General features: G+C 45.5%; 1 protein-coding gene and 1 non-coding gene across 6 annotated transcripts; one reads left to right on the top strand and one right to left on the bottom strand.

Annotated features, from left to right (window-relative positions):
- The first annotated feature begins 2,330 nt into the window (after positions 1-2,330).
- TRNAD-GUC (transfer RNA aspartic acid (anticodon GUC)) lies at positions 2,331-2,402 on the top strand. The gene has a single exon. It is a non-coding gene; the product is annotated as a tRNA-Asp (tRNA).
- A 237-nt stretch (positions 2,403-2,639) lies between these two features.
- On the bottom strand, positions 2,640-10,393 carry LOC117844460 (SUPPRESSOR OF ABI3-5). Of its 5 annotated transcripts, XM_034725172.2 has the most exons (17): positions 10,132-10,393; positions 8,780-8,906; positions 8,544-8,584; positions 8,120-8,311; positions 7,570-8,005; positions 7,408-7,479; positions 7,229-7,321; positions 7,070-7,149; positions 6,556-6,700; positions 6,333-6,417; positions 6,165-6,256; positions 6,021-6,089; positions 5,764-5,934; positions 5,223-5,391; positions 4,140-5,075; positions 3,603-3,793; positions 2,640-3,005 (listed from the first exon to the last, which is right to left on the bottom strand). In XM_034725172.2, the coding sequence occupies exons 2-17, from the start codon at positions 8,825-8,827 to the stop codon at positions 2,826-2,828; spliced, it is 3,000 nt and encodes a 999-aa protein (XP_034581063.1). In that variant the 5' UTR covers positions 8,828-8,906; positions 10,132-10,393; the 3' UTR covers positions 2,640-2,825. The 5 variants fall into 5 exon arrangements, with proteins under 5 accessions (XP_034581063.1, XP_034581052.1, XP_034581058.1 ...); XM_034725161.2 differs by having other exon boundaries at positions 7,570-8,311; XM_034725167.2 differs by having other exon boundaries at positions 6,556-6,697; positions 7,570-8,311.
- Between the last annotated feature and the right edge of the window lie 1,070 nt (positions 10,394-11,463).

Here is an 11,463-nt window from a genome sequence, read left to right as displayed (position 1 = left end):
TTTTGCAAATAGATAAATTTACAAGTTAAATCTAAAATACATTTGATAATAGACATAATGATATATATTTTACATTTTTTTGATAAATGATATATATTTTACTTTAGTTAACTAACTTGTGTTCAATAGATATTGGTGGTTAAAGTTGGAGTAAAAAGTCAATGATGTCATCTATTTAAGAATCGGAGGGAGTACATGATACATCTGGAGATAAACAAGCCATAGTTAAACTGAGGAGCTAGACTAAACCAAGGTACCAAACCCTACGCGCTTCATCCTCACGATCTTCGTCAGGTGATGATCCTACCATTCGTTTGCGGTTCGCCTATCCTACACGCGATGATTTGCCAGCGCCGAATTATGGCACTTTCCTTGGCGACGCCACCAACGGTGTGGTCGGCCTCAATCGACAATCAGAACGCGCTTGAACAAGGCGATGCCGCTGACACACCAACGGCTTTGATCAGGGTGATAAGAGAGAAGGCTGCCGTCGAGCACCACGGTGGCGAACCCAAGATCGTCTCCAACGTCGGCGGTGAGGGATTCCACGGCGCGCTTGTCCGTGGCCGTCCCGGCGTCCGACATGCGCGTCAGCCGGACAACGCGACGCGCCGCCGCACGAGGGTGCCACGGCGCTGAGCCGATCGCCGGGACCGAGGTTGTCGATGACGAAGCACGTGGCCTGCTGGCGTCGAGCACTGTGGCGAGATCGAACGGCCGCGCCGGGAGCCTTGGCGTGCACTGGCGCCGCGAAGCTGCTACCACGCGCGATAAGAATTGGATTACAAATAAACGATTCGGGCTTTATGAAGAAAGTAACATGGTCCATTTTTTTTTGGGCTCACGTACGGCTCATCCGAACATGAACAAGTGCCACGATTCAATGACACAACCCGTTTGGCCAAGTAAAACATTGATCGTTCCGACAGCACCAACTGAAAAATGAAATCTTGTTTTTTTTCCGAGAGAACAAAAACTGACCTATATAGGGAATAATCCATATAACACACACACACACACACACACACACACGAATATCTAACTCCAGAACGTGCACTCGATGCACAATAGGAACACGCCAGCACTTACACGGCGGCGTACACTACTGCATGTTCAAGTACATCTACTCTCAGAGGCTCATCGGAGGTGCGGCTCCGCCGGCTCTGTCAGTATCGATCGATGGCGGCGGTATCGCGGGCCCCACGTCGCTCCACTGCGCGCCGCAGGCGGGGCACGCGTGCACGCTGCCGGCGAAGCAGCGGAAGTGGAACGTGTGGTTGCACTGGGACGTGACGGCCGTCTGGCCGCGGACCACGGCGCCGCCGCAGGCCGCGCAGGATGGCGACACAGCCGCCGCCGGCGCGTACGCGAAACACGCCGGAGCCGGTGGCGGCGGCTGCTGCTGATACTCAAACGTGCTTGTCTGGAAGTGGTAATGCGGCGGCGGCAACGGTCGGTAGAAGTATGGCGGCGGTCCAAACAGGTCCGGGTGGGGGTACTGCTGGTACATAGATGGCGGCGGCGCAAACTGGGCCGGCGGCTGCTGCTGCTGCGGCTGGAAGGGGTGCGCCGGCGCCGGAGGTGGCTGTCCAAACGGCACCGTGTCGGAGTACCGCGATGGAGCGGTGGGGATGGCCGTCGCCGCCGGTGGCTGCCCAAACTCGTCGATGTCGGAGGGCGACGGCGACCGCTCGGGCGAGCCGAAGGAGGACCAGGACCAGGTCGGCGAGCCGGGGGCGCGTCGCAGTTCCACTCTCCCCCGGTTCATCCCCCGCAGGATGCTATGCGGGCACTGGTCTCTCCAGAAGCCGGTCTCCGTGGGTCTGAATAGGCCGCCGCAGACGTCGCACTGGATCACCGGCGGGTCCTCCCCCACGCTGGCGGAGGGGTCGCCGTTGCTCCTCATGTCACCCGCCACGGAGCTGTCTGGCGGCGAGGATGAGGCGGCCCCGCCAGCACCCGCTTCCGCTTCCGGCGTGGCGGCCGGGCGCGTCCGCGGCGTGCGGCAGCAAGGGCAGGCGTCGCTCCCGCTGGCGCACGCGGCGTGCAGGGCGTGGAAGCAGTCGAAGATGACGGGGGCCTCCCCCCAGGGCTCCAGGTTGCCGCCGCAGCCGTCGCAACGAGCCCGGGGATGTTCCATGTCGCTCGCCGTGTTTCCGATCGCTTTGCCCCTCCCTGTCGTCGCCGTGTATTAATAGGTTACGTGAAACTGTGGAAGAGCCGGGCCCGATCGCGTTTCGAATTCTACGTATTTGTTCCGGAGTCTTTAATCGATTTGTTGCGTAGAATTACACGGTTTTATAGATGGCATGCAAATCGGTAGCATCGAAGTCGTTGTAGTATAGTGGTGAGTATTCCCGCCTGTCACGCGGGTGACCCGGGTTCGATCCCCGGCAACGGCGTTTTTTATTTTTTACACGTTTTGTTTTTCGAGTTCCGACTCGGACGCGGGACACCCGTCATCGGATGACGGAGAATGCCAGCGAGAGCTAAACTTCGGTGGCCATAGATCACTTCCTCTACGCGCTAATCAGTTGCAAGATTTCCAACTGCCATCAGAAAGATGTACAGCAACCAACTCGTGGTCCTTCCAGTAATCTTAAGACTACAAGATTATGTAGGAAAAGAGGCATACATCATAGCACTTCAACTGATCAGTCACACCAGCACATAGTAAGATACAGAATGTGCACATTTGGAGGATTAAACACTCATAATTCTAAGTTTCTAACTAAAGTGCCAGTCCATGGAAAACAAAAAAAAATACCACAAGTAAAAGGACTACAAAAAATGAGACAACAGAAACACAGAATAGAGAGAACAGTCTAGGACATCTCCCTGAATCTTGCAATAGCCTTCTTCTGGATGATGGTTTTGTAGCTGTCTCCGGCTTGGGCCTCCAGCGACGGATCGGCTTTCCGCTGCTGACTTCCGAGTCCAGCCCTGACGTCAACGGATTTTGCCTGGACTGGTTCCTTGATACCACTACCATCCTTTCCCAAACCCTGGATATTTGCAAAGTCGTTGCAAGAAACAAAAACAATACCAATGCACACTCACGTCAGGAGGAGTACAATACAACAGTTTTCGTGGAAATATCGGTACACTGATTCCCCCTGCATTCAAATAGTAACTTCTTGTGCCCAAGAAACTATGCATTCTCTCGAGCTAGAATCATTAAGTTCTGATTCCTAAGCAGGTGGTCCTAAGCCTTTTCAAGTAGATAGTATAAACACAAAAGAAGCACACACACTCTGAATGTATTAGTGAAGACCCATAGATATCATTTGCTAACTTATTCTGAAAAGGATCTACAAGAACTCAAGCTTTGAGAACTGACAATAATTTCCAGCTCATAAGAAACCTGATACTAACAGCTTACCAATATCTCTAAAGTGCAAATAATTTGAAATTTATAATAGCAGTTGTAAACAATTTGATCTCTACAGTGCATTTTGCAATGCCAACAAGAAACATAAAGGGGGGGGGGGGGGGCAACTCTTGATCAAATACAGGAGATATTAGATGCTAATGGGAAAAAATTGCAGTCAAACCATCTAAGAGCATCAACAAAATGAGAAATATGCGGGGGATGAACTTACCAGACCCTCCTGCCACCCCATGTTGCGTAGAATGCGGTTGCCCACATTGCTTTCGTCGATTGCTCTATCCGCAGTGATAACTTCATAGTTTTCAGTGTTGCTAATTTCACCACTAGAGCGTTCACCCACACCAGGAGGAAATGGCATCGACCCTATCTCACTTGAACCCTTTCGGGACGGATAGTCACCAGCTTGACAACAAGTAATTTCCAGAAAATCAATACAAACCTTGAACAAGTAAAATCTAAAATATCATTCCTATTATGTTTGTGGGGTCAAGGAAGTCATAATTAATACAGTACTATCAGCATGACAATATAAAAGCTCCCAGCTATATAAGGTCAGCCTATATATACTACCATAAAACTGCACGTACAGTCAACACAGCCTCAGAAAAGTGAGAATGAAAATAACGAAGAAAATTACATTTCTGGACCGACCGAATGTTGCTATTGGTAAAATCTCGTGCTCAAGAAATGATGATGGGAAAATGACAGTGATTGTGCATGATGAAAAGTTAAGAAAGTGTGTTCTTACTTGAATCTAGTCCAACACTATCATTGCCAAGCGATGATCCATACAGATTTCGTCTTTCTGCAGCACGGTCTCTGTACTGGGATTGCCCTGGTGCCTCAGAAAACCGACGTTTACCACTCCCAGAAACTCCAGATGAAGTATTAGAGACTAAGGCAGATATATCTGTTTTGTAGGGTGCAGGAGTTGCAAGTGCCTCAGGAGTAGTCATTAAGCCCTTCGTGCTTGTTGTTGCAGTGGTGTGGGGCTCGGCACTCCCAGTATCAGATAATGCATGAAATGTAGTATCCGACTTGATCACTCCTCTAGTGGAACCCCTTATAACACCCATAACTGTAGTTCCTAAACTGTTACTGACAGGTCTAGGCTTTACATCTGAATCCAGCATTTGGGTCGATGAAGTTCCCTGGCCAAAGGAATTATAGCTTGCAGAAGAGTTCATATCTTTAACATTTCCAGAGTCAGAACTCGGCTTACTTTTCAGAGAGAATCCAGTTCCGCTGTGTGAATGGTTAGATTTATCATCAGAACGTGATGGTTCTTTGTCACCAAGGACAATTCGTGCAGCCTGTCCTTCTTGATTCCTTTGCTTCCACATAGCTAGGACATTGTTCATCTTCTTCTTATTAGCTATCAGACTAGTTTTTGAGGCCAACTTGATCTCTTTCGCCTTCTCCTTTTCTCTCTTTTCTGCAGCCAGTGCTGCATTTGCAGCAGCTTGAACAGCATCAGGAAGCGAAGTTTTCTCACTCTGTTTAATTGTGGCAGCGGGTGCAGAAATCACAACCTTTTTGCCAGTATTACTATCTGCGGTTGTTGTGTTTTCATTGGCCACAACCCCAGCTGCTTTAGTATTGTTTTGGTCATTGCAAGGTACATATTGTTGAGTTTGTTGATCGTAGGTATACCAAACTCCAGAGTTACTATCATAGTAAAGGCCTGCAACAAACACAATATAATAAATGGAAAAAAATTCCACAACAGCAGAGGATTTGTAAAGAGCTCTTTGCCAAAGTAGATTTCTAGCATATTCCAAAAAAATAGTCACAGTTTAGCAAAATTGACATAACAGATTTGCATACTTACCAGTATTTCCATCATAATAGAATCCAGAGGCAGAATCATAGTAGTAACCAGATTTTTCATCCCAAACAAATCCTGACTGTGCTGCAGAACCATCTCTTTGAGACTCCGAGTTGCTATTCTGTTTTTCATCAGGATTGTACTCTTTTGGAGCCCAACCTATGGCATCATACTGGTCCAAAAAGCAAAGGAAATAAAACAGTAAGCAACATGTCCACAACCTGCCTAAATTATATGCCATTTTTAACATAAGAACATGATGAAGATTCTCCTTTTTTTATTCTGCCAATTGATATCTTGCCATTTTCAAATCTGACTTTGTTTTTTTTACTATAACGAATAAATGATACCATATAGCATTATAAAGTATTTTTAGAAACAAATCTAGTGATATTTTTCATATGCTCAATCTCCATAGTTTCAGAATTGCCAATCTTTGAAATTTAACAGTGCAACTTGCTAAGAACCAAATCAGAAAGAATGAACTAATATCTAATCAGTAAATGCTTAATCATGAGACTATCATTGCGACAGGAGCTACTACCTGCTGAGCAAATGATGCAGCCTCAATGGCAGCTGCGGCAAGGCTGTTTGACTGCGAACCCCCTGATACAGGTCCATGTGTACTTTTAGCGTACGCTACACGCAAAACCTCACCATTTTTCTCCAGTGTAATCCCATTTGTAGCTTCAAGAGCCTTAGTAGCATCTTCCACCTGTCACAACAGGATGTTGAAAATTGTCAGGCATACATCAAAAAGAGAAACTCAACTCATGTATCCACAAAACCACCACCACTTACTGAATGGAAATGAACGAAGGCAAAACCTCTAGACACATGAGTAAACTTATCACGAACAAGGCGGATATCCTGCAGAGAAATAGCATGAAATTGTGTCGAGAAAAAAGGAGAGAAATCTAATCAAGCAATTAGTTTATTCCTCACCTTTATTGGTGCGTGCTTAGCGAATTCATAACGAAGCATTTCTTCATCAGCATTTTCATCCAGGCCACGAACAACTAAAACATGAGTTGGACCTGCAAACAACAGCATCTAAATAAAGCAGCACAATACACATTTCACAGAATTCCATATTAGAAGCACAGAACTTGCCTAGTTCAGATCCCCTTCTCCCAAACTGTGGAGTGGTACCTGTCGCATCAGCTGGTAGAGCATCCTCAGTACGAGGCTCATTGCACTAAGAAAATACAAACAAACATGCAATTAGCCAGAGCATTGCATACCAGGATGGTCAGGAGATTAAAAGATGCGATGAGATAGAAGCGGGCAGAGGGGGGAATAGAAGCGTGTATGAAAAATAGCAGCCCTACACAACCTGAAAACAGGAGGTCCGGCGGGCAAAATTCATACATCCACATATAGTGCAAATCCAGTCACATGGTGCAGCAACAGTCCTGTGCCCATATGTAGGCCTTGAAAAATTTTCTTGTCCAAGAGAAGGCCCCCCAGTTGGTTTACTACTGCAGTCAAGACAGTGTTAGAATTAATTGAGCTGGAAGCAATATCTATAAATAGATGACCAGGTTACATACAAAGCAACAAAAGGAATGAGACTAAAACTGCTCAAGAGGATTCATTCAAGCACAGGAAATTGTTTTATTCAATTTCATCAACCCCACCCACAAGAAATTTAACTAGTATAGTTATAAGTTAAAAAGGTATGGTTACAAAGGATACAAGAAAAGACAGCAGTTCCACAAGCACAACTGTTTAAGAGACAGTGGTAACAGAAATTATTGTAGCTGTGCTTTGCATACTCATTTATTGACAGTGAACAATTTTATATAAGGAGGAACTTGCAATGTTTCAAAATAGAAAAGCACACATACCTATACTCAAAGAACACATTCCTACCATCGATTTCAAGGCCATTCTCTGCAGTACCTTCCATCATTCTACGAGCAGCTTCCTGTGGAGAGGATACAGCTTTGTTAACAGTACATGGAAGTCTGAATGAGTAATGTAAATAACACTTGTTTGGTTAGTACCACAGTAGGGAAGTCAATAAAAGCAAATCCCCTAGACATGCCAGAATTCCGCTCCTTGATCACACGCACACTGCGTAGAGGGCCCCACTGAGCCTATAAGAGATCAGACCCGAATGATTAAAACGAACCAGACAATACACTTTCAACCATTGTAACAATTTATGAAGAGGAACTTGTACAAGAATCTGATATAGGTCATCATCATTAGTCTTCAGGGACAATCCCTTGACAACAACAGTGGCAGATGGGGCCTGCAAGCATGAATGAAAAAATCATGGCTTTGTAAAGTCAAAACACAGAATTCTACAAATGTATGTAACTAGTATCTAATATAGTCATACCACTGAATCACCACGCCTCCTTTCATCCCAGTCATATTCCCTTCTTCTGTCAAAGCGGTTATCATCATAAAAACCATCTCTTTGGTTCCGACCACGACTTCTTGCACGAGGAGATCTTGATCTAGACCGTGATCTTGATCGGTCATCATGGCCACGTGACCGAGAACGGCTATGGCGCATGTATGGACTTTCGTCCCTTTCACGGCTTAAATCTCTTCTTTCACGTTCACCCTCGTCGTGCCTTCTCCAGTTACTATCTCTCCTGCCTCTCTCATAGTCCGAATCATAGCTGTGGCGCCCATACTCATGATCTCTCTCATAGCTGTTCTCTCTGCTTTGGTGAGAACTGCGGTAGCGGTCTTCAAACTCACCATGAAACTCCGCACGTTCTCTGCTCCCAATCCTTTTGCTCCTATCAACACCAAAATCACGGCGACTGCCAGATTCATAGTAGTTGTCAGCAGCATGATAGTTATTACGGAGTTTGTCAACTCCTCTGTATGAATCAAACTCATGATGTTTTCCATCATTGTGATAATCAGTGCCATGCCTTCTGTGATCTCTGGCAGTTGCATATTCCTCGTCATGATTCCTCCGAGGCTGAGACCACATAGCACCAACAGAGGCTGGTGGTGGATACATATTTCTGTCATGTACATCCTGATAGAATGCACCCTTTCCATATGAATCTCTAGAAAAGCCTTCATCCACAGGCCTCCTACCATTGTAGGACCCACCAGCCCTGCAAATTAAGTTAATAGAAAGATAGTGATATGGAAAAGCACTAAAGATATAAAATGCATGCCCATAAATCACAACAGGTAAACAAAATAATGTCGAGGAGTTAATCCAATACTAAAACGTATCTAAGCTCAATAGAGAAATTAGATACAGAGGGTTATGACCACACATTTTACAGGAACAAAGGACATGAATACCACAAGCTAAGACAGCATTAGGATGACTAGGCTTACCTATATTCTGGCTCATTGATTACACCATACCCATCCGGTGCCTGTAGATTCAACAGAATAAGTTGAGTCAGCAAGAAATCCTACAGAACAGGCAGGTAAATCCATTCCATTTAAGCAACGGCCTCTTCTTGAACTCCTTTACATCTAACACTGGTTACACAGAGACCAACCACATGGCCATAAATCTGCTATTTTCATCATCCTTGGTAGTTAGTAAAGGAAAAGGCTGCAATTACACTGTTGTTCTCCCATCCATGATGTGGAGCATAGCGCCCATGATCCATTTCCAAAATTCAGCACTTGTGTTATCCTGCAGGTTCTAGGTGACCTTTTAAACTTTTGGGTGCAGACTTTTTCAGTAGCCTGTAAAGAAATGCATGACATATAGAGATAAGCACATAACCAAAAGGAACCCCAACATATGGCCACCAATAGTAGTCTCAAGTTTGAGCTGTTTAATCCATCCAAAAAACATTCATTGAGCTAAATTACCCAACATCACTAAAAGCAACTGCTAAATTTTCAAATTATGACTTCTGGCATGAAATTATTAGCTATGAGATATTTAGGCCCTGGACTGGAATATTTTTATTGGAAATAAAAAGAAATAGTAAAAATTCTCATGAGATTGCTTAATTCAGGTCGGTCTAAGCATCGTTATAAAATGCTAGCATTTGTTGCTACAGAGCACAGAACAAAACCAGAAGTATACCATCATCACTAAAACAAGAGCAATCTTACAGGTAATGGAACTTTACCGGATTATTAGTATTAGTTGATACAGTAGTAATACAATTCATACAACTATTCAGAAATAAAGCATAAAAATATGGAAGCATATGGCTGGCTCCAACACAAAGGTTATAACTAATATGTCTTTGGGGTTATTATATCCTCCTACTGCACAAAAGATAAGGAGTAAGTGGATTCAGCTAAGTGCTAGCAATCCACCGATAGCTAAATAATATATCTCAGGAAATGCTAATCTGTCAAGGAGAATAAAAATACAGTCAATCCTTGACAGCAAACATATCTTGACATTTCAATTTCAAGTTGGGCATGGGCGAAAAGATAAGCATATGCAGATTGAATAAATGCCCCTTCTGTTTCACAGCAGGTCTTAACAACTTAAATTGATTCACATATGCAAAGCTAACATGTTACATCATGAAATGTAGCAATTAGCACGGCCCTTGTCGTTCAATAATGCAATCCACAGAAACAGCACGTACACTGACAATCTAATAAACCAGTAAATGCTGCAAAACTGATGGGCAAAAGCAATACCGCAAGCGAATCGTGAAACCCTAGCAAGAGGAATAAAGCAAAATTACCGGGGGGAGGACTCCGCAAAGAATAAACTGCGCTCGCACCTCGGGGTCGCAAGCCCCTAAGGCGCGATCGATCGACCTCCCGCGCAACGACCTAATCGAACCGAATCAGAACCGCGGCGTGGACTAGATATGCTACTCCCGTGCAGCGGATAAATAAACAGCAATTCGAATTTGATTCCTCGCAGCTAGGAGAGAGATCTCCCTGACCTAAACCGATCGAGAAAATTCCAACGGAGCGAGCTAGGGTTCCTTACCGACGGGAGAAATTGATTCAAATCCGGATGGATCTCCGCTTCGCGGTTCGCGCCAATCGAATACAGGCGCGAGGGAGGGGCGGAGTGGGGAAGAGGATTGTGGCAGCGGCGGCGTTGGGGGGAGTTGGTAGGGGGGTGGCTGGGGCGCTTCGGTGGCTAGAGCGGGAGGCGGTTTGGCGGCGGCGAGGGGCGCTGACGAGGAAGAGGACGGGGGATTGGGGCAGGGTTTTTTCCCCCTTTCTGTGTCTGCGTGTGCGGGATGCTTACGAACACGAGCTGGCTGGCATAAATTAGTTTTCGTGGGCCCGACATGCTTGGGCCCCAAGCTCGAATATTTCTTTATTCCACCAAGAGAAAGTAGTATTTGCGCAATATGCACGATTGTTTTAGAAAAAATAAATAGCACGATGTATAGTATTTCGCAATACATGCAGCAATATTTGCGCTTCCGGGCGGTCCTATTTTTGCAGCGGCATTACAAGAATGATGCAGAAGAACCATATTATTTCGTCGGCAAATGGTCCAGCGACAAAGATGACGCTACGACTCGAGCGTTGGATCGGATGTCTCGCTCCGGACGGAGACGTGGGTCATCCACACATCCTCCCCTATTCAGTACTCCTCGCAGGAGTCGCACCTGCCGTCCTGACGATGTTCGCCCAGAATGATGGGTGCCATTGAGCTCGTGCACCTCGTCCGCCTCCAGGGCCGCGCCAAGGCTGTAGCCTCCATAACGCTCAGGAGGCAGAACGACCATGCTGCCTTACCTTTTTCTCCAATGGGTTATGCAGGCAAAGCCGTTGGGTAGAGGATGTTGGCTCATCATCTAGCACTGGTGAACATTCTCCAGCCAAATCAGACAGCATACGATCCATATGATCAACTTCATTTAAACCCTCATCATTAGCTGCAGGGCTACACTCATCGAGACTAACAAGATTCTCACCATGTTCTGTCCATGTTTCGTAACCTTCTCTAAAACCATATTTGCACAAGTGAAGCTCCATAGTATGCCTTTTGTGTCTAAAGTAGTTCCGACACAAGGCACAGGGACATTTAACGGTACCATTTTCAGCCACATCAAGTAAAGAGAATGCAAAATTCAAGAATTCAGTTGTTTGATCAATCCATTCATTAGAGGGAGCTTTACCACGTTGCCAGCCACTATACATCCATGTTCGTGACATTTCAGTTATCTCTGTATTTCAAACATAATACTAAGCTTGTCCTATCATTCCAGAACAGAAGACACAGATGCATACCAAAATAACAAAACTTGATTGTTTATATATGCTATAAAGAAGAGCTTTACCTTGAAATGCGAGGCCAATT

This window comes from Setaria viridis, chromosome 1 (genome assembly GCF_005286985.2).
Source record: "Setaria viridis chromosome 1, Setaria_viridis_v4.0, whole genome shotgun sequence".
Classification (NCBI taxonomy): domain Eukaryota; kingdom Viridiplantae; phylum Streptophyta; class Magnoliopsida; order Poales; family Poaceae; genus Setaria; species Setaria viridis.
Note: the sequence above shows the minus strand (reverse complement) of the source record. Positions and strands in the feature narration are given on the sequence as shown.